This window comes from Anoplolepis gracilipes, chromosome 2 (assembly GCF_047496725.1).
Source record: "Anoplolepis gracilipes chromosome 2, ASM4749672v1, whole genome shotgun sequence".
NCBI classification, from domain to species: Eukaryota; Metazoa; Arthropoda; class Insecta; order Hymenoptera; family Formicidae; genus Anoplolepis; species Anoplolepis gracilipes.
The window spans coordinates 6,017,612-6,043,952 of NC_132971.1; the positions used below are offsets into that span (position 1 = coordinate 6,017,612).

At 29.6% G+C, this 26,341-nt stretch overlaps 1 protein-coding gene across 2 annotated transcripts in view; it reads right to left on the reverse strand.

The window, feature by feature from the left end:
* Positions 1-26,341, reverse strand: part of LOC140662737 (uncharacterized) — a 68,209-nt gene that overhangs the window by 25,311 nt on the left and 16,557 nt on the right. For both annotated transcript variants that reach the window (XM_072886334.1, XM_072886333.1), the window contains exons 2-4: positions 25,882-25,923; positions 4,694-4,784; positions 1,914-2,037 (exon numbers count right to left, since the gene is read on the reverse strand). In XM_072886334.1, the coding sequence (XP_072742435.1) occupies positions 1,914-2,037; positions 4,694-4,784; positions 25,882-25,923 (257 nt within the window). The remainder of the gene's footprint in view (positions 1-1,913; positions 2,038-4,693; positions 4,785-25,881; positions 25,924-26,341) is intronic.

Sequence of the window (26,341 nt, forward strand, 5' to 3'; positions counted from 1 at the left end):
CGTGGCCCGCGGGCCATTTTCTCCCACTATGTACTCACCCCTCCCCACTTCCTCTAGTCTACGATGCGAATCGACAAGCGTGATAAGTTAGTGGTGGTGAGAATGTACAAGCGCGGTGTGCAAGGGGACTCTTAACCGAATCCACTTGGGCATCTCTGATGTACGGTATACGCGTGCACGCGATCGTGGCATCGCGAATGAGCATTCTATGCTGTAATACTTAGAGATTTTCTCTTGTTTTCTCTTATTTTTTTCTTTCTTGCTATATACGACAGAAAAGTGAAAATAGAGTCTGAATTTTCAATAAATTTTCGAAATTTGGCGTGTCATTTAATAATGTCAATACATATGTATATAATAATGATATGTATATATATATATAATGATAAGAAACATATTTAATTTTCGCGAAATATTTCGATAAAAATCTTAAGCGGAATTATATACGGTATTACAAACATGTATACATGTTACAACATGTGTATATATTTATGATTGTAGTTTGGATGTCCTATAATACAATATATAATTCTGTTTAAGATTTTTATCGAAATATTCTTTTGAAGATTAAATGTATATATTTTTTTAAATAATTAAAATATTCTCAATAATATTCACAAATTTTTAATAATATATTTAAATATATACAAAGATAATAATTTTAATTCGTATTATTTATAATATTCATATAATTTTATGAGTAATTAAAAATTATTAATATAAATATTATAACGCGTCCCATGTTTCTCATATAAAAATTTGTATTGATTTTTTGGAGATTGCATAACAGTTTTCTGCCTTTATAAATGTAATCATACATTTAAATAAATTTAACGATAGACTTAATGCGTCATTTTGTAGTAATATTGAAAAAGAACTATTTATCTAAACTTGTTTGGACACTTTTAAATTTGCAATAATCTTAACTTATTGTTAGTTAGATATTATCCTATGTTGAAATTATTTGAAGGGATTTCGTACAATCGCCGAATAAAAGGTACAGCATTTCGTACATCTTTATGCATCTGCATTAGATCTGTAGGTATTTCGAATAGTATGGGGGATAATCCCGATCAGAGAGAGAGAAAGAAACATTAATGTAGAGAAAAAAATGATTGAGAAGGAGTAAAAAATAGAAATCAAGGCGTAACAAGCAGGAAGGAGATATAAAGGAAGGAATACCGGAAAAGAAAAGAAGGAAAATCTTGTTCGGGTTCGCCATGTGGTTACTGATCCCAATATATGTATACTCCCCGTAACTAAAATCAGCCTGAAAAGTTCTCTTTTATAATCGTAATTCTTTTGGTCGTGATCATATTTTATCTTTAATGCTAAACCGTCTATTGTGAAGCCACCCTCGTTAAGGTTGCAATCATTGTATCGATAATCTCAAAAATTCGCGAAAAGAAAACGCGAGATCATCTTGTTAATTATAGTTTTTAATACTAATAATAGCACACGTATTCGGGTGTATAAAATAATGATCTCTATTTATTATATTTTAATCATATTTGTAGAGCACTGTTGGAATTCGATTTGTAGTTTATAAAAAAAACTAAAATTATTTAAATATTAATTAATTAAAATTAATTAAACTTTTACTTTAAATTTTATTGGGCTAAATCTTTCAGTTCCTTGAACGAATTTTCTGGATTTTCAATTCAGCCTTTATATATAATTTTTTGTTTATACAATATAAATTTCTAGAATATTACATACATGTAATAAATACATATTGTCTGAATAGCGGTTTCACACTGAGATTTAATCTCCAGTAGCATCGTTTTAATTTCGATCTACTTATTTTGTTTTCCTGTTTAGAATTACTATAACGAAAAACTCACTTCTTCATCGCAATAAATAAAATTATTAAAACTTATGTACAAAGATAAATGTTTTTTTTTTTTGCTCACCTGTATCCTGTCTTCAGGTAGATCGGTTCTCAGACTTAGCATCTCGCGAGCATAGACGTCAGGATAATGGGCCTCCTTGAAGGCTGCCTCCAGCGCCTCCAGCTGCTGTGACGTGAAGATCGTCCTGGAGCAACAACCACATGAACCTAGTTATATGCCATTACAGCGCTTCTACCTTAAACCTACCCTATTCTCACGAAAAACCCTTTATGGGTACAAAAAAGCATCTTATTTTCCAAATCACAATCTGTTATATACAAGAGTGTGCGTGTAATATTAAATATTTATATAAAGATGACAAAACAGACAATTTTTGATAGTGTCTTTGATTATTGAGTGCAATAACAAAATTAAATCAATTTATTTATTTAATCACATCATTATGTAGTGCTCTCAAAATTATATTTTTGTCTAGTAAACTTTTCAAAGATTACACCTCAAAATCATTTTGATTTTCATATATATAGTGCATAGAATTCTGAATCATGTGCACTTTAAATCATATTGCGGACATTTCTAGTTTTTGAAATACGATACTTTAAAGTATTGTATTTTTATTCCTGCTTTATATTCCCTTTTTCGTACTGTGTGTTATTCATGCCACTATGTGACGTTTTTTGTTTGTGTGTATACTGTATACACTACCTCTTCAGTATAACTATTACGTTATTGTCAACAGATTTCACCCATTTTTGCCGGTTCTTAAACAGCTTTCGACATGCGACTATATGAGTTTTTATGATAAGTGTAAAAAGATAAAATTTGTATTTTATTGTTCTATTTTACATGTAAATGCTTAATGAAAAAAGAATTTTGCTCTTTCTTCTGCATCTTTATTCCGAAAAAATTGTAACTTAATCTAAACTAATTTCTGTTTTTTAAATAAAAATTATTCACACACATGTACTTTACAGTAAAATAACACAATAAAATACATTGTTTTCTGCGTTAATTAAAAATTTGCTTTATGTGTAATTCTTATTTCAAATAAAGTGTTGCAAACTCATGTGAAAAATTATATAATTTTCACACTAAAAGTACTAACAATTTTACACATGATATATCAAGATTAAAGTTATTAAAGGTGATCAGACTATTTACATTAAACTTGAGATGTTTTTTCAAATTTAAAAAATACAAAAAATTTGAAGATATATCTCACAAAAATCAAAAGAGTCGACAACGTGATTCAAAACTCTATCCACTTCATCATATGAATGAAAATGAAAATAATCAATGAGATGTAACCATTTCGAGAGGTTTACCATTTTTTAACGTCATTATTCTCTTGTTATTAATTTGCAATTGGCAGTCGTTAATTCTATTTCTTTAAGTGGCTGCAAGTATATATAATCTCAGCATTGGCTCTCGATTAATTACAAACGGAAACACGTTTTTCATCAATGTAGACATGATGTAGATACGAGAGACAAGCAACAGTCAGTAACCGATGATTACTTCGTTTCTTTTCTTTTTTATAAGCAAGATGCATAACTTCGCAATAGAATGAACAGTCGTTGATAGAAGCATATCCAGCTAGAAGGCGCATATGTGCGTGATACGACAAAAACCGGAGAAGCGAATTTGACGGCAAGATGTCCAATTAGTCTTGCGATTCGACAAATTGTAGGTTGCGCGGAGAACGAGCTGGCATCTGCCTTCGTGGGCCGAACGAAAGCTTCGAAATTGAAAGTCATTTCCCCGACGATCATCGGCTCGTTAAGCGGACACGCGAAAATTGTCGACAATTTTACCTCGGTTTTGTTGTACGCTTGTTTAAAGATTGCCGTGTAATCGTTTCAAATTCTACCAGATTGATTTCGGATCTTCGAATGAAAATCGCATGTCACAATAAGCTATTTGAAATTTGTAACATTAATGCTTAAAATATTTTTGTTAATAGCCTACATTTTTATTTATTATAATTAGGATGATAGATATGTTTAAAATTGTTTATATATACAATAAAATAAGTATTATTCTGCCTGTGTGGAAAATATTAATTAAACTATTGTTAAACTTTGTTTCTAAATTTTTGTGTGTTCTGTGTTAAAATAATTTCATTTTTTAAAGCAAAAGAACACATTCCGTCAACGATTATTACTATACTAATGAAATGTTATTAAATTAAAATTATTAATAAAGAGATTATGATTAAAGTATATATGATAAATCTTCATGTCGCTTGTTATTATAATGCTTCAACTATTTTTACAAACGTCTAAGTAATTAGTCTCTAATATGGAAGATATTACTATATCTTTCATGAATATATTACGTGGACTCTGTAATTATGACAAAATTGTATAGCTAAATTCTAAAAGTATAATTAAGTTTTCTATTCGTTAAAGCGTTGTGTAATCATCTTCCGTAAATATGTGATTGCATTCAGATGTCCGATTTTACATCGTCAGCTGATTCAATTTCAATAACATTTATCGTACAATATAATGATAAAAAGAGAAGCGTTTGTAATATTTCGTTTTACGTTTCCAGTTTCAATTGAATACTAAAATTAGACTTTGTATCGATGCAAATTACTTTGTTACTTCGAAACAAAGCAATGTAAATTACTTTGTTATTTCAAAACAAAGAGAAATAAATCAGAAATTATTATAGCATGTATAATCACTATATAAAAGAAACTTTTATATGTCACAAAATGTTTGCCTATTTCAAATTGATAAGATATTTTCGTGATTAAAAACTATTAAATAGTTTTTAACAAAACGCAACCCGAAATAGAAAACACAAGGCTGAAGTTTCTGTCAGAGACTCACCTATGACGGCGCTTTTTCTTCTTCTTTTTGCTGAAACCCGAGAGTCCGTCCACTGTGAAATCCTTGCCCGATTCTATGTTATGTCCGACACCTATAATAGAAAAAAGAACAGACATATGAATACATATGTATTATGTTTACGTAATTTTAAGAAAATAATAAAATACAAATATGCGCCTCCCTTTTTTCATATGTATCTATTTTTGTTGTTATTATTATTCATTAGAAATTTTTTAGTGGAAAATAAAATATAAAAGCATAATTATAAAATATAATACGTTCGCTGAATTAATATTTATTATATGCGCTACAAAAATCAGAGAGCGTGTCGAGAATTAATATTTTACTGAATTTGCAGCTCATTATTTGATAACATTATCTGTAATTGATAATTATACGGCTCTCTGTGTGCTGAAACCGCGCATGCATTGCGTATCAAATTACCTATTATACCAGACTTGGCGATGATTCTCTGGACTCTAATATCAATCTGATATGCGCCTAAAAATGAGCGGGTTTTATATTTCCGCGATTGCTTTTTCATCAATTCATTTTCCTCTTCTCTTTATTTTACTTTACGATAAAAGTGGCGATTAGTTGAATTAATTATTTTATTTCTGAATTCTCATTCATTTATTTAACATTACTTCTTTCTTACAATAAATTCTTTTAATAAAGTTCCTTTACGAGAGAGATAATACTTATTATTAATATATAGCACATATCAAACTTTTCTTATATTTCTAATATTTAAAAGCGATATATATATATATAATTATTTATATAAAATTTTATATGCTGTAATTTTTGATATAAGATTCATTACTGAAAGAAATTACAATAATATTATATATTTTGTCAAAATATCATTATATATTATATATCTAAAGATTTTATTAAATGCAATAAAATTTAAAAAGATGTGAATATATATAGATTACTTAATATAATACATTTTTACACGTTTTTTATACCTAATTATTATATAATTATTATATAATTATTATTCTTCAAATAGTGAAAATATAAAAATATTTCTGAGTCTATAAATATACAACACAATAAAAAATATTAAAAACAAGCAGAAACAAGATTATAAAAAAGAAATTAATTAATTATGTCAGGTTATAATTATCTATTATGAACGCATGTTTATAAAAAAAATCGTATGTTGGAATTAGAAGAACTCGTCTGTAAAATTTTTCTAAAATGTATAAACAATAATTTTTCCAGTGCAGAAAGTTGCTACGGTGCGGAGGACCCTGGTTACGAATAGAATCCGTTAGCCAAAAATAATTATCAATTATAAATTAATGTCGAATTAACGAGCGAAAGCGGTGCCTGCGCGTACAATGAAGCTCTTCTCTAAGGGTGATTCTCGTTACTACTGTTCCCGCTGTCACGGGCACCGTCGGTGGCTAATTAACTAGTAATTAAGAGCTTAATTCCAATTATGCGTGTCCCTCGACTAATTGGAGTCTGAAACGTTCGCTGACGTCACCATTCGTATATAGGAGACTAGTCGGCAGCTTTTTTCGTTTAATAATCCAATGACAATTTTGCAGAGAAGTTATGATGGTGCAGCATTCTCTTTTCTCTAATTATATGGCATGTTCGCAAGATTAAGTGTCGTAATAAATGCGAGTAAATATAAAAAAATGACAAATTTATTTTCTTTTTTAATATAATATAAATATAAAAAAGTTATAAATGTAAGAAAAGATGTTTGTGAAGAAAGAGAAAAAATATTTTTCTATCGAAAGTGATGTAAACCTACTTTAGCGGAAAAATAATTTTAAAAAAAGAAAACATAAATTGATGAAACATTACATGAAAAAACAAAAGAATTAGACTAATAATAGTTAAAATCCTAAAATAATTGTTGACGCGCAATTGTTTATACTACAATATATTGTATATATACATATATATTATACATATATGTATAGTAATATTACAGATATGAAAATAATGTAATTTTGATTCATCTATCTTTTCATCCTCAGCAAAAATAAATTACTGTCATAAAATAGAAATCAGTCTAAAACCACAATAAACAAGCACGCAAAAATATATAGAAAAAGAGTCTTTAAAACCTACGCATCTTTGAATAATTATTTGTTTTGGCATGCTAATTAATTTCATGAAAATATTCGATAAATTAAGTTTTTAAACGTCTTTTGTCGATTACTATACATAAAGTTTCCACATTATCCTAATTAAATCATAGCATAATCAAGAAAACAATCAATGATCAGAAATTACTGAATTGCAACAGATTTTTTTTTAATATAAATTCAAAAATTCATATTTTTTATTGCCCTGCTTCATTTGATCCATATACAACCCTTACAAGAGATCTTATAAGTTACGTTTATTATAAAAATATTTTTTCTAATAAGACACATAACTTATTAAGATCTTTAAAGCTTATATAAAAAAATCTTGTGTTTATATTAAGTATCACTGATCCGAAGTAGATAAAATATAAAATGTAAGTGAAGAATTTTTGGCATTATTATGTATTTTTATCGGATTTTTTAAATTTTATAAATAATCTTAAGATATTCATGAAAGATATTAAATGTATATTCATTGTTCTACTTTATAGTAAAATATTAGGATTTGCTGTATAATATAATTACTATCGAATAATATTTTGATTATGCAGTAGCAGAAGTTTTGTTACTTGTAAAAAAAGAATATTCTTACTTCTCTCTTTTGTGTGATATAAATTTTTTTTATCTACATATGTATTGGTTTTTGAAAACTAATGTTCTACATCACAAACTTTATAATGTAAAATACTTATATTCTTGAGTTATAATTATAATACGAAATTCTTCTTTAAAACATTCAATTATAATCTAATATTTAGCATCTTTATTGTGATGAAAACACTTTAACTATGCAATTGTTAATGTGTGATGAGTAAGTACCTAATTATGTTTATGACGATTTTATACGACGTTTTTACGAATATTAATTAAAAATGGTAATCTTCATATAAGCGAGTGTTTATACGTTCACGTGATTTATCAAGGTAAATTTTAACTCTGTGTTTCATAGCAATCTATCCCCCGCCATTTCCAACTATTACACTATGTAAGTCTAATAAAACAGTGCAGATTTGTATTTACTGACGAGTTGTATTTTCAATGCGAGCGAATCTCATTGCGAGCTGGTCTGACCGAGGGGGTGGTTATTGACCGAGGGATTTGTGCTTCTTTATTATTGTTATTACGAATAAACGTCGTTGCCATCTTTTTTGCGTAAATTATCTTCGTCGAGAACGCTCAGTTGGCGCATGCGGCCAAGTGCATTTTATATGCGGTGTAAAAGCATAGGAGAAATGGCGGCCAAGGAAAAGAAAGATAAATATTTCAAGCTTAGAGAGTATACAGCAACGCGCGATGCATTGTTTTCAGTGCTGCAAAGAGGCCTCTTTATGCTCTTGGTTTTGCATTGCCTTCTTGTTTTCTGCTATTTAACTGTGCTCATTTACCTCAAGACGTCGAATCAATCGCTTTGCTTGCATAGGACAACATTGCACTTTTAAGTAAATATTTCCATATTTAGGCTAAAAAAATCTTGTGTGTCAAGTAAATAAAAAATGAAAGGGAAATATTATAAAAAAGATGAGGTAATTGTTGCTATTTAAGCTTGAATTTATAGATATTTTTTCATGATTTATTTTCTTTTGATTATATATACAATATAAATGTTATGTATATAAATAAATAAAGAAATAAATAAATATATATATATATATATATATATATATATATATATATATATAGCATTTTATTGTTAGAGAAAGCTATAAACATAAATAGCGTAAATCATGAAAAGCTGTAATTTAAAAGTTATTATTCATATTTCTTCGACTTATTTAAATATACATATAATAATATATATATTGCCAATTTTGTGTTTATTAATAGCAAATATAAAGTAAATGCTGCAGAATTTATAATTATAAAGAATATATAAAACCTAATATTTTTGTAAATATAGTATATTTAATGATATATTTATATGTTCATATGTATCTCACAGTTGATATCATTAATCCAAATTTTACTTATCTTAATTTATTATTTGCTAATATTAGTCTCGATAAATTTGGACATTAATTTAAATCTTAGGGATTACAAACCTAATTTCAATTTAAAATTAAATAGGTTTAAATTAAGCTAGTTTTTGTCAAGGTGGAGACAGAGAAAGGTGCAGAACCCTTTCTCCCCCGACGCGTTTACTTTACAATAAAGTAAAATAATAAAATTATACATGTTTGGAACTTTTTGCATAAAAGGAAGTTTGAAATAAGTAAATTTGATATACATATTTAAATCTCTAAATAAATGTTTAATAAATAGCTTAATGATGAATACTTAATGATAAAAACCTTTTCAAAGTTATTGAGAATCATGATCCTGAAAACGTCAAAGAATATATGTTTAACATATAAAAATATATGTTAAAATCATTGAGGTTAAATCCTCTTTTCTACTAAATATTACTAAAAAAATTATTCTTATAATATTTCAAAATCGTATTCAGATAAAACAGAATCCACTACGTAATTCAAAGCGTGTATTATTTAGGAAAGCACTCTCTATAATATATGGCAAAAGAAAAGTGATCGACAAGATGTACGTTAATGTCAAGATTTATCCGAGCTTTGTAAAATTGATAATCCATCAATTTAGATAGTCAAGAATTTCGGAAACTCTTAACTTTGCTATTTTCTAAAATACAATTTACAAATTCATTTATTATAATTATATAATACGTATCTCAATAGGTGCTACTTTTCCGCGAATTACATAAATATTAGACGTTACACATCCATTAAAAAGTCAACCCTTTGAGCGTTAAAACAGTGATAGAGTTTCCCTGTAAAGTGTATTCATGCTCACACTGCTGTAGATACACCCTGAGGAGGTATACACGAGCGCCACGATCGGCGCGAGCGAAAGGCCAGCAAGAGGGGAGGAATGTGTGTAGAAGGCCTGCGGAGAGGGTTGCTGCCGATCGCGGGGTGATGGTGTGCGTCAGCCGGGATGGTGTCGTCAGTGGGCGCGCGCGTGTTGGTACCAGGCTGGTTACCAGGCAACCAACGATAAGGAGCATGGATGGCCAATGGCGGCCCTCAAAATACCCCTTCGTCTAACACGGCTTGTTTCCCGTGCCAAAGAGCGAGACAGAAACAGGTTTTCGCTTTAGTAGCTGTTAAGGTCTTAAGCCCCGCGTCTCGGATCGCTCGTTTCGAAACCCGGTCTCTCAGAGCTCGGCTTTCTCTAGCCTTCCGGATAATTGATATTCTAATCCGATATGCTGCGCGCTGCAGATGATTGTATTTCTTATCTGAAAAACCAATTGGAGTGTGTGTTCTTCGAGGTTTTGATAGATATCGAGGAACGAAAAAGTCTACATCTAAAGAGAATGAAATTATAACTTCAAAATATAAAGCTATCTATAAAATATTTGAAATATTTTATTTATCGATCTGTTTCCCTTCATTTCTTATGTACATCTACAACTAATTTAGTTCGGTAAGAACAAGAGCATAAAAAATTTTGAACTAACTAAACGTCATATATGTATAATTATACTATATGCAGGGAGATATGACGAAATAAAATTCTCATACTTATACAATAATATAAATTTTTCATATTCAATATTTTCAATTTTTTGTCTTTCTCTCATATTCGTAAAAAAAGCATAAAATCGACATACCATTTTATTTTCAAACTTTAGCTCTTTTATAACACAAAATTTAAAATAAATGTTTATATTTATATTTACTTACAATTATTCATTAGAGGCTGTTCATTTCAAATTGTAATAACACATCACAATATTGTTTTAATATTCTTCTTTTTTTTGTAATACACGCAAATAATCTTCTTTAAAAACAAAGGAAAATTGTTAAATTTCAAATATTTGATACAAATTAAGTTAGCATACAAAGGAATAATGAAATGAACGTTATGAAGCTATTAGAAACTATGGACTTTTGATGAGTAAACTAAGCGGATCAAGTTCGCATCAGCTCTGATATCATTATATTACTGAGAAATAGGAGCACGGCTTAAAGAGACCGCGCCGATTTCAATATATACTTTTTATACTAATTCTGTTCTAAATAAACCGCAACCAATCGCTTTAGATCCTTCGCTATTTCCTACTTTGAACTAGATACAAACGGTCGACTATCGGTTTTAAATAATGGAATTGCAGTTTGTACGACCTGCGTTCCTGACTGACCCTCAACAGATCAAGCATTTCACGGACGAAGATTGACATGTCTGAAAGAGATAAAGAAGGCGAAGAGAATGGAAAAAAGAGAACGAGTTTGCATCCAACAAATGGAAACACGTGAAGTGTTACGAGCGAGGGAAGACGGCATATCGTCGTGTCGTTACATAGTGGGCTGTGTGTATGATGGTCCCACGAGAGTGGTAGAAGGGTCGTGGTAGCGCGTAGCACACCCTTGGGACGTCTTCTGCTATCACTTGTCCGCATTAAACCCGGGTACTAATCCCGAAATTTAATTTGGAAATCTTTTCAGAGCCGACTCTCGCCACGCCGTTCGCGGTATGTACGCGAAGACATTTTAAAGTGGGAATTACCTGCCCTTTTGTACGTGGTAATTGAAAATTCGTTTCCGCTCCTCCGCTACCCTTTCCATCGATGAAGATGGGATAAATGGCCTTTTGTAGATTCACGCGAAAATTACCTCGAAAGCAAGTCAATCTGAATGTTTTCATCTTTCTCCCAGTTTGTATCGATCACAAAATATGACAACTGAAGGAATAACTAAATGGAAACAAATCAAGCTTAACTAACAAATTTAAAAATAATTTGCTTGCTTAAGTCAAATTCATTCTTTACAATTTTGTTTTAAATGATATTATTTACAAAATATATTATACAACAGTTTTCTCTTTTGTAAAAAAATTATCTAGAAAATAAATATTTCTAACAATATTTTTATTATAAAAATATATTTGCGTATATAATTATATAATGTATTATTAAATAATGAAGAAATCTTAACATCTAAGTTAACTTAATTAATTTAATAAATAAATATTAATAAAGTAGAGAAAAAAAGAAAAGAAAAAAAAAAGAAGGGAGAATAAAAAAAAGAGAGAAGGTAAAAATATGTAAATATATTTCCGATTAAAAAATAATATATAATATTAATAAAATTTAATATATGAACATACTTCGGTTTATTAAGTGGATAAATTATTTGTGTTTATAAGTTCTATAGGTTATTAATGAGTTGCATTTATAACAAACTGCATCAAAATAACAGTTCTTAGGCTAATCTTATTATTCGTTTATTTTGTACGCTACTACTTTGACTTTTCACTCTCATAATTTTGTGTAAGAATATAAGAAATCATTATAAAAATAGATTTTAGCTTTTAAAACGTATAAATTTTATATATAATAAGATAGAACACATAATTGAAATTGCTTAAATTTTATAATTCATTAATGTTAGAAATAGTCAAGGATTTCATGATTAATCTTCAATAAATGTCACATGTTGATACTGCATTTCTAAAACATTAATCGCTGAAGCATTCCTTAAAAATCAATCGAACTGAGAATTATTTATAGAATGCATGAAACGTGTAACATAGTCGTTTACAGAGTCGGAAGGGCGAATGGAGCGTATTCGAGCGTAGTCGAAGTCTAGATACATCCCGAGGGATGTTTCGGTAGATTAGGGGCCCTCCACCCTGCCAATTTTTCTACACCATGTTACAGTGTGTGTAAAACACTTGTAGCGGACCGACCGGTAGATTTAGGGTAAGTTGTTAATGCACCCGCGATGTTTTTGGGGTCGAATTAATTTGGTCGATTCGATCGTCGAGCTCTCTGGAGAGTCATGCGCCGCGCAAAAGCCTGCGATTTTTTTCACATCCGATTAACTGGTGCTAAGTGTGTCTCGACAGGGGTAAAGTTTGTTTGATAGATGATATATGTTTTATCTAAGCGCAAGTGGAAAAGATAAATTTTATTTTTATATTTACATATATGTTTGTAAAATAATTTCCACAAATATTAGGAATATTATTCTTATTTTTTATATAAATCACGAAAAAATTTGCTTTAGAATTATGTACCTACATGTATATTAATTACTAAATAATCTTATTATACATTTTTTTGCGAGATATTTTACGCAATTGATGAATCTCATGTACAGAACATGCTTTTAAATACAACGATAAATATAAATACGACCAAATCGAATAATAATAAATTCCAAGCCTCAATGAGTAATTCTTGGAATCTTCGACCTTTCTCAATTTACAACACATTTCGTTCTAATTCTTTTTCCCTTAACACGAATTTCACACCTCGTGTTTTTTTACGCACGTAGTGGTCCATTCTCATTCACGCGTTGGTCATGTTCGAAACTCGAGCCCTAAAGAGTAGTGTGAATATTGTGATGTCTGTGCATTCAAATGTCAAGTAAGAACAAAACACGAAGTGTTGATTGCACGAAAACAAGATATTTTTTATCAATGTGGATTTTGTCTTAATATGTTCGTGAATACTATGGGAAGAAACTCAAGAATTTTTTTATTATTCACGTTGCTTTTGATATAAAATTGAATAGAATAATTTTATTATATCAAAATTGATCTAAATAAAAATTCTTATCTGTTAAAATATGTCAAAATTAATTAATATGTAATAGTTTATATATATTTATATTTATGTATTTTTTAAAAATAATTTATTATTTCATATAATTAATTTTTTTGTAAACATTTTTTAACATATTAATAATATATCAAGTAGTTTTTATTCAAGAAATATTCCAAAAAAAGATATAAATATTTATATATTATACAATAATGAATACTTAATACAAAATGTTTTATTTAAAATTTTATACAAAATATATTTAATAAAATTTTATAAATATTAATTAATTATTATATATATTTTCAATATTTTTTATATTTAAACTTTGTTGTATATATGCACGCATCCTCTAATATATTTATTACTATATTCATCACATTAAAAATGTAATTAAAAATTGTCCTTATTAACTTTTAAAGAAAACAAAATTGTAACTTGTCTCTAATATATTAAATAATATATTAAAACTGTAATTTAAAATTATTATTAATATCTATGTATTAACAAATGTTTCTTACTAAAATTGATTTTCTATTTAATCCATATCCATGTGAAAATATTAAATGTATAGAACCATCTAATATTTACCATTTCAAAACTAGCCTTCAATTATAATATTTAATTAAATCAGATTCGATTATCAAATATAAAGTAAAATCATCTAGGTAAATCTAATTTTTTAATTAAGAAAAGGAAAATATTAATAAATAAGAAATACACGATGCGGTTAGTCGCGCAGTTTCTTTCGACAAAAACCTAAAAATCTTCTCTAACATTTCGATTCAAAAAGGCGAAAGGAGTATCGACAAGTCCAACATATACTTCGGACAGGATATTCAAACGGACAGGAGGATGAAATGCGGTTTTTAGCGAATAGTCTCTCAGAGAAACGGGGGACGCCCGGATGCTGACGTCTTGGCAATCCCCGAAATAAATTCACTTCCAGCACGTGTGCGGTACAGCGGTACGCGTAGGGCGCCCCTTATGTAATATACCAACAGAACGAGAGAAAGAGAGAGAAAGAGAGATCAGCGTCAAGAATGAAAGAGAGAGGGAGAGGGAGCTACGCGGCTACCCCTTTCGACTGGGCAGTACCGGCATAAGTCAGGAATTCCTGGCACGCAGTATATTGCGCGGGGATGGAGGCGCGGCGGTTATAAGCTATAGTCCCAGCCGTGGCATGGCATGCACAGCCATTTACTTCATTATGTCATTAAGCTTAATGGCCCTGGCCCTAACACGACTCTAGGCTATAGCCACTTCTACAGTCCGTCCCCATTAATTCCTCTCACTCTCCTCGTCTCTCTCTCCTTCCGCCACCTCCTGTCCACCCACTGTCGGAAGCCATGTCCTCGCGCCGGTCTCGCAATGAGCATTGACTTTACGCCAATGACCGAGGAAATTGTCGACGGTATATCGTGAAAAGTTTAGCCCAGTGACCGGACACGTGACACGCTTGACGTGCAATATTTTTTACGACCTGTCAGAAAATGCAATCCGCGGGAATTGTGATAACACGATTTATCTTGCATACTAAACAGGATTTGCAAATAAATATTTTACATAATTATCCGAGGTATCGCATATTACAATAGTTAAACAAGAATTTGTATTATTTTACTTTTATTATTAACATTACATTTGTAATTTAAGAATAATTTTAGGTTGTTTTATTTTTTTATTTATAAATACAAACAACATTTTAACGGAGATTTAGATAAATTGGCATGACGACTGTACACTGCTTCTTATTAATTAACGTTAATTTAGATAATTTATTCTAATTAAAACAATATTATCAATGATCACAAATGAAATAATCATGATAAATAACAGAGCTTTTGCAAATAATGTCATTAAATGTCGAAAACTGAGTGAATATATAATTGAGAAATTTCATGATTCAATGAATTCATAATTATGCGGATAGTGCACGCTTGCATTTATTGTGCTGTTAATATATCATTATCTGCCGAAGTACTAGACTTAAACATTTTATTAATAAGAGTGTGTATGTGTAAAGTAACGTATTGTATACATGTGCGTGTGTGTAGAGTGACGCAAAATTCAATTTTTAAACAAAAAATTTTAATCTATAAGAAATCCATTACACTAAAAAATAAATTTGTTTTTTTTTTAATTACATTACCATATATGTACTTTATTATTTTTTGTAGAAAGGGAAATTTAAAATAAAAGTTATTTTTCGTCGAAATGTGTTATACAAGGAAAAAGAAGGATTTGCTTTCTTTAAATTTTTATAATAATAATAAAAATATTATATAAAGTATTATAAAATAAATAAAAGTATTATGAAAGTAATAAAAATTGCTAAGTCTAAACGCATTGGAATGATTAATAAACTCAATAACTATAGTATTAATCTAGTCAAAGCATTTGATTAAAATATAAAAGTACACATTTGTACTAAATGATATATATATATATATATATTAAAATGTATTAGTATATAATTATTGAAAGCATCGTCTGCTCAATATTCAGTTGTTTTCTTATAATATTTCTTACATTGTGTGTATGTTGATTCTATTACTTTTATTTCTTGAAATGTGCGCTTCTTGATATAATTTACAGTTATATGAACCTAATTAATATTTTCTATTTCACTTGACTAAACTAATCTTATATGCCAGACGAGTAACAAACTCCGAAAGTAGTCTACCTCAAGCGCCGTAACATGACATTCCAAAAGCATATGTAACGCTTCAGGAAAGTGTTGACTGCCGGCTGTTTTCGATGTAACTTTATATTTCTGAACTTATGCTGCATATTTTGTACCCTGGCGCCAGACAAAGTTACTCTTACACATGTTAATCTAAACATAGCTCGCGAACCGTTAAATACTGAAATAGAAGAAAAGACAACTTTTTGGCAATAAATAAAAATTATTATTAATATACAAATGTCATATTAAACAACTGCAGTATAACATAAAAATATGTCAAAATTATTTCAACACAAATTACCTTTACATGATGTTTTTACTGTTAATTACTTTATGTGCGTTATTAATATGTATTATTCTTTGAAAAATTCTTTATCTGAGAATGTTGTAATCATGTAAGCATGTATAAATCATATTTATATCAAAATACATAATCGCTTTGTGCATTATGAAATATAACAATTTTAATATTGAAACATGGTATAATAAAACAAATTAAATTTTATAGTGTGTATAATTTTTATTCGCAATTTGTGCATCTTTCTGATGTTATCACTTTTGCAAGAAAAGCAAGTTTTAATATAATAACATATACATTAAAACCATACTTTTTGTGCAATTAATTTTTGGACAGATAAAATGTATGTTAAAAGCATTACCTTGTGTAACCGTTTTTTGGACGGACAGATAAACTTGATGTCCTTTTGTTTAAGTAATTTTAACATGCATATTAAAAATAAAACGATTAATATTTAATAAAATTTGGAAATTCTGAAAGCATTATATAATTTAACATTTCTCTTACAATCAAACATTTTTTAAATATCTTTTTTTATTTTCTCTCTCTCTCTCTCTCTCTCCTCCTCTCTCTCTCCCCCCTCTTTCTCTCTCTCCCCCTCTCTTTCTCTCTTTCTCTCTATCTCTATTTCTATCTCTATCTCTATCTTTCACGCCAATTGTTTGATATTTTATTCCAAGAATGTAAAACTTCTCTTATTTTGGTAAAGAGTGTAGATGCTACAGAAGAAACTTAACGATCAGACAATCTCTTCAATGTCTCGTTGACTCCCCTCAAGGTTGGCAAGAAGAATCTAATTGTCTCTTCAAAGAGAGAGAAGAAAGAAAGAGAGAAAGAGAAAGAAAGAAAGAGAGAGAGAGAGAGAGAGGGAGGGAGGGAGAGAGAGAGAGAGAAAGAGAAGAGAAGAGAGACTTGACAAGCTTTAAAGCTTCTTTCGTTACAAATTCATGAAGAGTCGAGAAATATACATCTTTCAGAAGATTTGTCGAAATTAGCACAATTAAACAGTTAAATGAAGTCTTGATTAACAGAAGAAATGCTGCGCGATAATAATTCAGATCAATTGATATCAAAATCGAGGATTCTAAAAAAATTAATTTTCTCATAATATAAAAACGCTCCGTAAAAGTAAGAGAGAAAATGAGAAAAACATCTATAAAGTATTATAGTTAAAAAGTTGATCAAAAAGCATACTATTAATTTGATATAGTTTTGCATTAATCAATTCAAATAGAATGTATAAAGCATGCTTATAATATTAAATAAATTAATATTAAATTTATTTAATCAATATTTATTTCAAATCATTATTAAAAATTTCTAGTTTGATTTTATAAACTTGCAAAATGTTCTCTCCCCAGAAATTTTTAATCTATCTAATTTTTAATTTACCTAATATTCAGCAATAAACTAAAAAATTGTTTAATGTTACAGTCGCAGGTAAACATTTTAACAACAAAATATTTATTATTGTTGATTAATTACATATTGGAATAATATAATTACATTATTAAGCGTTGATTATTTACATATTGAAATATTGATTATTTATTAAAAATCTTTTAAGAATTGATATTCGCGTGTAAAAAGGTGAGAAAAAATTATTTATTTATTTATAAATATTTAATTATTTATAATTTATAAAACTAGATTATTACAATTATAATATAATATTTATTTTAATTATATATAATAATTATTTTAATAATTTATAAAACTAGATTATTACAATATATTTCTTATTTATGTTATGTTCTTTAACACACTCTTGTTTTGCATATAATGGATATTAAATAAATATATTAATGTCTTTGATTTTCTGTATAATTGATTTATAAAAAATCGAAATTTTTCTCACACTATTATAATGTCATGCGCGCACAAAAAATTATTCAAAAAAGTTAGCCATATAAATTTCTCGGAAACAGTATGTTTATGTAGACAGGAGATTCGCATCGCGTGTCTTCGTTCTCTTTCCGATCTTTCGTCCCATTCTTTGACTCGCCCTCCTCTCTCTCGCTCAATGGAACGCGCCCATCGTGGAAAATCGCGCCTGTGAAAAGGTGTGAATCTCCGGCTCTCGAAAAAGCGCGACAATGCCCGGTGCTGCCGGACGCACAATGAACCCTAAACCCACAATGTAGTCACTGTATCCGCATAGAGGGCAGGCGCAGGGGTGTAAAAGGTATCTCTCTTTCCGCCACCCTCGCCCATCTACCTTTCTTCGCAATTCCGCCTCGAGGAGTCGAGGATAGTCCGGACGTGCTCTTGACGGCGCATTTTCAGGCGCGTAATATTTATACGAGTCGTGTATCGCTTTAAAGCGCCATCCGTACAGTGTAACCTAAAACCTTCTCCTTCTCCCTCTTTTTCAATGTAAAAAATTTACTAGACCATATGTAACTACTACCGCATGTATATGTCAAAATATTTTTTGAAACGAGAGATTGCCTCTTCTTTTAGTATTACTTAATTAGTACAACTTAATTTTGTTTTTTGCCTTTCATCTAGTAATCTAGTTAAACTAATAAGTATATGTATACGTATTACATTACAATATTTTCTAAATGCTTATATGTATAAATAAATAATTGAAATCCACAAAAAAAGCAAACCATCTCACCATATTTAGTTTGCATTTAATCGATCTTAATAATTTTGTATGTGAGAAAACAAAATGAAAATTATTAATATATATATATATATTAATATATTGTAAAATATATATCTTATAAAAATATTTATTATATTTCAAATGATATTAAAATATGAATATACACATTTTCTGTAATTATATTATCTTTACGCTTCCTTGTGTAAAAAATGACAGTTTAGACATAAAATACAATGTCTCCTAATATCTATGTAATAAAAACATTAATTTAAAAAATATATGTAATTATAAAATCAAATATTTTTTATTTGGAATATATTTTCTGTCTAAAGTTAGTCTTAATTATTCAAATCTAAATCATATATTCTATTATTTGAATGTAGCTATTGTAAAATTTAAAAATAGCAAAAATATTAAATATAATATATAATATTTTATATTTTTAATATAATATTTTTTTCTATTATGCTAGAAATCAGTACACATAAATATAATTTATGCTAAAATATATATATGAATATATACATATTTATGAATATATGTATATATGAGATTTGTATATCAATTTTTTCTCTTTTTTATACCGCTGGGAAGAGCTCATAATTCTATATGTACGAATAACACAAGTAAAACGCACGTCTTTGAGATATACGAAGCACTGATACACGCGCACGAATTTTGTTGTCTCTATTGTGCGACTCTCTGGTGCGAGGCACACAGGACATGGCGTCCTGCTATTCAAGCTGCTTTTTGTTACGACCAGCTGAGCTAAAATGGCCTCCAGGTGGTGACGTCATAATTTCACATACTCCATGCAACGCGTACGTATATTCTACCTCCAACAAACCAGCCAATAGATTCATCAAAAACCTTAACTGCGAGAGAGCAGAAATGAGAAAGCCTAAGAGAGTCTTTAAATTTTCGTCGTCGATCTTAAAGGATATTTTAAAATTTAATAAAACGTGTTACGAGAAGCAGAGTTTTAACTGATAAAATGTACTTTTCTTATACATATAAGACTATTACATCCTTCTAACCGATAAAATATTCAACAGTATTATGTATGTATATAGATCCGGGTAGATACGGAAGTATTTTGGCGGTGACTGTTACTAATTAAGGATAGTTTCTCAGTACGCATGTTAATTCTTAATTAATATCGTTGTCAAGTCTCCTACATTCTCGACATACGCTCTCCTCTGTCTCCTCTAGCTACATCTCTTCTTTTCTGTTCTTTTCTCCCTTTCTTCTTTCTTTTCTATGCTTATTTCCGTCCCTAGTATAACAGCCTCACGTCATAACATCCTCTCCCCGTCGACGGAATTTGCTGGATGAAAGAAAGCGATTACAAGCAAAAGTACGTTGTATCATGAATCATTATTATCGTTACAATCGATTAAAGATGATCAAGAAAAAGTGAGACGAGAAAAAAAAATGACATTTAAAGCAAGCAAACTTGGACTCGACTTTATTTATATCACTTTCTACTGTAAGTTTAATTAACTTACTATATATTATTTTAACGTGGAAATCTGATGATATATATGCGAAAAAAATATAACTTATTTTAACATTATTGTCTTTCAATATTTATATGATGACTGTTGTAAAATACATCCTATCATTTTTGCTTCTTATTAAGTTCTAATTATTATTTTTTATTTCAATTATTATCCATATTTCAAATGTCACGTCATTAATCTAGGATCAATGTAGATCATACAAAAATTCCTACTGAACAATACATATTTTATACACAAGTGGTAAATAAAAAAAAAATCTGTAAACTCTTCTCTAAATTTAAAGATAAAAGAAAAAATAATTAAAAAATAAAATTTTTGTAATTTTAAAAAGCAATATTATATTATAGAAAAATCTTCTTTTCGAGATCACTAATTTCCGGCAGATGAATTTTTAAAGTGAAAATTATTTCTAAAAAGAGTACGTTACCTCTTATTTTTTATATAATTGTTATCAAAAAGTATATAGAACTATTTAATTTAATTTATATCATATAAGTCTTAATGTCTTATTGTTAGTAACATTTAAAAGTATCTAAATTATTTTATATATTATACATATTTGAAAATGTAAAATATATTTTTCAGGTGTTGTATTTTTTCTGATTTAAAATCTATGCATATAAAGGAAGATTTATTTTTCGGACAAACGACGATTGAGTCAAGTTTACGTATCGTACGAGTCACGCGAGCTTCCACAGAACTTCACACGAGTATGCATAGCTTAGGGTAGCGACCCTTAAAACGGAGACGGCGTTTACGAGGACGACGACGACGACAACGATGAAAATGTTGGCAAGGCTCCCACACTCGAGCGGCGCTAGTAATCAGGCACAAGCTCCTTCATGGCTGAACGCACTTAATTTTTCATGGAAGAAAAATACGAGCCATCCCTCTCTCTCTCTCTCTCTCTCTTTGCCCCTCTCGCCAGAACGTTCTATATATGCCGACTCCCAATTTCGATTTTCGCCGTCCCTTCCTGTCCTGGCGCTTCCGCCTTCTTTCTCTTTGTCCCCGTCTTCTAGTCTCGTGCCCGTAGACGCACACAATTTCAAAATCGTTTATAGAAACCCGAGGTCTTGTTCTCTTTCCTCGTCGTCCGTCGTCGCGAGTTACCACCGTAATTCCCTGCCACGTCGCTTGTTCTCCCCTCACCCCGTCGCTGTTCTGTGCGTTTCTTTTCACGGAAGAAATTTCTAGCGGACGGTGAAATCGATATGAGAGGAAACGAGATGATTGGATCGGAGTTCGGCAGCGCTCCTTCTAAACGCTCCATAACGCGTGGCCCCCTTTCGACAGGATAATCGTTGGCCCATTTGAAAGTACTCTGCAATATGTAGTGTGTTTCGTATACGGCACACGTAATGACGCATCAAGTCGCACGTGTACATAATTTTATTTAATATATGTATATTGTGTATGTAAACTCTATATGTATTCAGATATAATGATTTCATACCAAATATGACATTCTAACGTCTATCATGTATTTAAAATACGAGATATAATAAAACTTTCTGATTAGAGTGTCTGAAAATCAAAAGAAAAAAAATATATACATATATTCTTTTTTTCTTACATATTCTTTATTCATTTATGCAAGAAAAATAATAAACAGAATAATTGAAAAATAATTAGAGAAGTAATTATTGGATTGTTTTTTTTTCACAAAAATGAAATTGATTTTAAATTGTGCATAATTTTTTTTTTATTTCTTCAAATTGTATTTCTCTTTAAAAAAAAACACTGAAAAAATTATTCTTCTAATTTCTCAATCATTTTTTTTACTTTTCCTGAATTTAATAATAAGGATTATATAAGAGAAAGAAGACATGTGAAATATATATTGATTATTTGTAAACCTTATTTTTTCAATGTAATACGTAACGCATACCCTAATTATGTATCAAGTAGAATCTTTGACGAAATAATTAGCAAAATCATAATAGTATATATTGATAGAAGACACAACATATACATACATATATAATATTTTGGCGTTATCCCCCATTTGGACAGAATCCATCAAATTTAATGCAAAGTTATGACAATAATTATTGATCGTCGTGATAACACTATGAATAATTAGAGAGCCATTCTTGTTGATTTCATTATAATTGGAAATATGCACTACCATTTGACGCGGTATATTTAGATAGCAAAATACATTGACAAAACATGAATGCATTTCTCTCTCCATATACCTCACATAATTCAGCCCCTAATGTATGAAAGTCATTTAATCGGAAACTTGTTAATTTAATGTACAATATATTGAGTAAATTACTAATGTCCTCAAGTCAATGTTTCTAAGTCACTTTAAAACATCAAATCATTAAATATTTTTACAAATATAAAATTTATATTAAAACAGTGAAATGTCATTTATTACAAGTAATATATTATATGTAAAATCAACGATGAATGTCAACGATATTAAATATCAACGAGATTAAATATTGTTTTCTGCAGAAACGACACGACTTGTGGAAACATGTATTAAAAGTGTAACGATTACGAACAATTTTGACGCCCAATATTTATCATGCGAAGCAATCCTCACGTGTCTTTATGAACGCTCGGCGACTTCTTTTACAGGCTCGTGGTGTCTTCCGTCAGAATTATGGAAGCTGCCCCCGCGGCAAAACGGCAGACACCCGGTAACGAGGGGCTTTTCGTCGGAATTGGTTGTTTTAACAACTGTGCGCAGCACTTTGAGACGCGAGAGAGTTACGTGAAAGACGGAGACAGCAAAAGAGAAAAGGGAGAAAGAATGAGTACGGAAGCGAAACGTAGTGTGAAGGATTTCCCAAATAGTGGATGGGCGAGAAAATACGCGGTTCTCGCGAAAACGCGCTTCTGAGGTACGAGCTCTGCGAGCTCGTAATAGTCCAATTTGCCAGCAAAGGAAAATACCACGGAGAATTCTGCGAGTAAAAGGAAACTCGCGCGTTGCCAACCCCCTTCCCTCCCCTCCTCCAACGATGTAGCGTCGGTGCTACTTGAAAAAGGCCTGCTGGAACATTGAAGATGCTCAAAAACATGATGATGTGGAATCCAACCGGCATCCGTCCGGCACTGTTGTCAGTTTTTTTCGCGAGAAGACCCGCTCACAGATTTTATTCGATATCGATGCGATGTAACATCTTGATTGTGTACACATCGACACCGCAAACACACATGAAAAATTTCGCGTTCTAAATACTGAACTACGGAGGAAAGCTTTTAGCTTTTAAGGTTGTTACATTTTTTTTCTTATATTTAAATAATTTTCAGTAATTCCCCATTTTTGCTTACTACACACTATACATAAAGATAAAAATTATCTTATTACAAATATATTATAAAATTAGAAAATATTTAACATACTAAATGGACTAATAATTTGTAAAAGTGTAAAATGTGTGTTTTCATGATCTACTCTTCAAAAATTTTTACTTTAATTAAGTTTGAATAAAATAAAAAAATATTTTATTTTAGAATCAATATAATTTATTTATAATACATTCTATTCAATATCTAATAACTCCATTTAATCAACGTGGTTCATATAGATATATTGTATTTTACGTCAAAATATTTTGAGAAATTGATGGTGCTGCGGATACTCCCACATTGAAACGCTAATCTGTAACAGGAGACTTTTTTCGCTCGAAATTCGAGTACGTTTCCACGCCTGCTGTCAAATCTTAGATCGCCTTCGAGGGTGCTGCACGCTTTAGGATATCTTTACCTCTAGTTAATCTATATTTCTCATATAAATTAAATGATGGTTTTATTTCTTCTGAATTGAAAATAATGTATGATTCTGAGGCGTGCAAATTTATAAACTTGCTTCAAATAATTATTCAATAATATTATTTAATAACAGTAGAAATCTTTGTTTATCTTTTATCTCTAAACGCTGATAAATTAATGAACCAATAATTAGTCAATTTAAAATAAATTTAATTTACGGTTCTGTGAGATGCAATTAATATTAAATGATTAATTATATTTTTTTTACTCACAGTCAGATAATAGAATAATAAAAAATTGTAATTGTTGTAGATATATACGCACACGTTTTGGCAAACAACATTGTTTATAGTAAATGATTGTTGACATAATAGATATTCGAAACTAACGTACATACAAAATAATAATATAATTGTCGCCAATGTTAATAAAAATATCAGTAGTATTGGAAGATTAACCGTACAGTCACGCGAAAATTGCTAATGATAATTAATTGACTGGTTATTTGATGTGACAATGAAGATCCGTAGTAAGTAATGCAGAAACATGTCCCCATTAGATACGAAACTCATCCTCGGTAATCATTTTCAACTTGTCGTATCTTGTTTCGAGCGACATCGCTTTGCGGGCCAAACGGGCCGCGTTTAATGGCTCGGAAAAATCGAAATCATCGCGCGCATGAATACGTAAGCAGTTTTTTTCTTTTCCAGTGTGCACATGATGTCATCATATGGCGATAATGGTTATGGCATCTGTAGAACTCATTATCGAAGAATTATTATTAGAATAATGATGAGCCGGTATTATTCATTATGATTATATTTGTTCCATCTTATTCCCCACATTTTTATTGATATTCATTAACAAAATTGATATTCTCTATAATCTATGAAATAATACTTTGCAAAAAGAATTTAAACCCATAAATTATTATATATACATCATTTATTATTAACTGACTAATGCAAATTTGCTATTTGCATAATTTCACGCTTGTAGAGAAAGTATATGTAGACTCGAAAAGCATTACTTTTACTGCACAGAGAGGAACAACCGCGTATATACCGTACGCATAATATAAGTACAATCAATTTTTCACAGCTCTCGCATCCGAAAAGCGTCATAAATTCGACGCGACGACATGAATGAGTTTACGATTTTGGCAGTCGCTTTTGCTGTCTTGAGAAGGAAGTCTGGTAAATTTTTGTACGTTCTCCGTGAAAACGCGTAAGAGCTTCGTGCGAATGTTATTGCGCATAAAAATGTTATGTCGTAACATCTTTTTATCGCTACCTTGTTAAATTTTGAACGAGTTACGATTTTCTGAAGAATTTTTATATCTATATTTTCTCTTTATCAAATCATCTATTATGTCTCGTTGCATCTTGTATATACTTTATTGGATTTCTTATAATAAATATGACTCGTGCAAAAATTTGAAAAGAAATCCGAAATTATATTTATTATTTTTATTTCAAGGTATATGATTTCTTTACGCGAATTATTCGCGTCACACGTCTAATAGTAATTAATAACATGTTTCGAGTTATTGCTTATTATTTATTTTACACACACACACACACACACACACAACTAGTAATATATTAAGAGCTTAGGGATATTGAAATATTTTTATAAAAATCTTACCTGGACTCGTATTTGGAAATGATCCTTTTGATTGCGAAAATCCTAAAACAGAAAAAATATAATTGTAATGTACTACAACAATGAAAAAAATTGATAATTTTTATTTAAAAAAAAATAAAATTGTATATATGTGTGTGTGTGTATTTGTGTGTGTGTATATATATATATATATATGTATATATATATATATGTATAAATAATTAATAATATAATAATGCTTAAATAGTTTTTTTTATCGCATATATACACTCAATTATCAATTATCATGACAAGTCATAATTAACTAACATAAATATATGAAAAAAAATAATAATATTAATCACAATTATTTTTTATTACGTTTTTGCATAAATTTATATAATTCTAAGATAATTAATATGTGTTTTATTATTCTAAAATAATCGCAGTGTATTGTGTTGTATTAACTGATATAGAATATTTATCTAAAAGGGTAAACTAA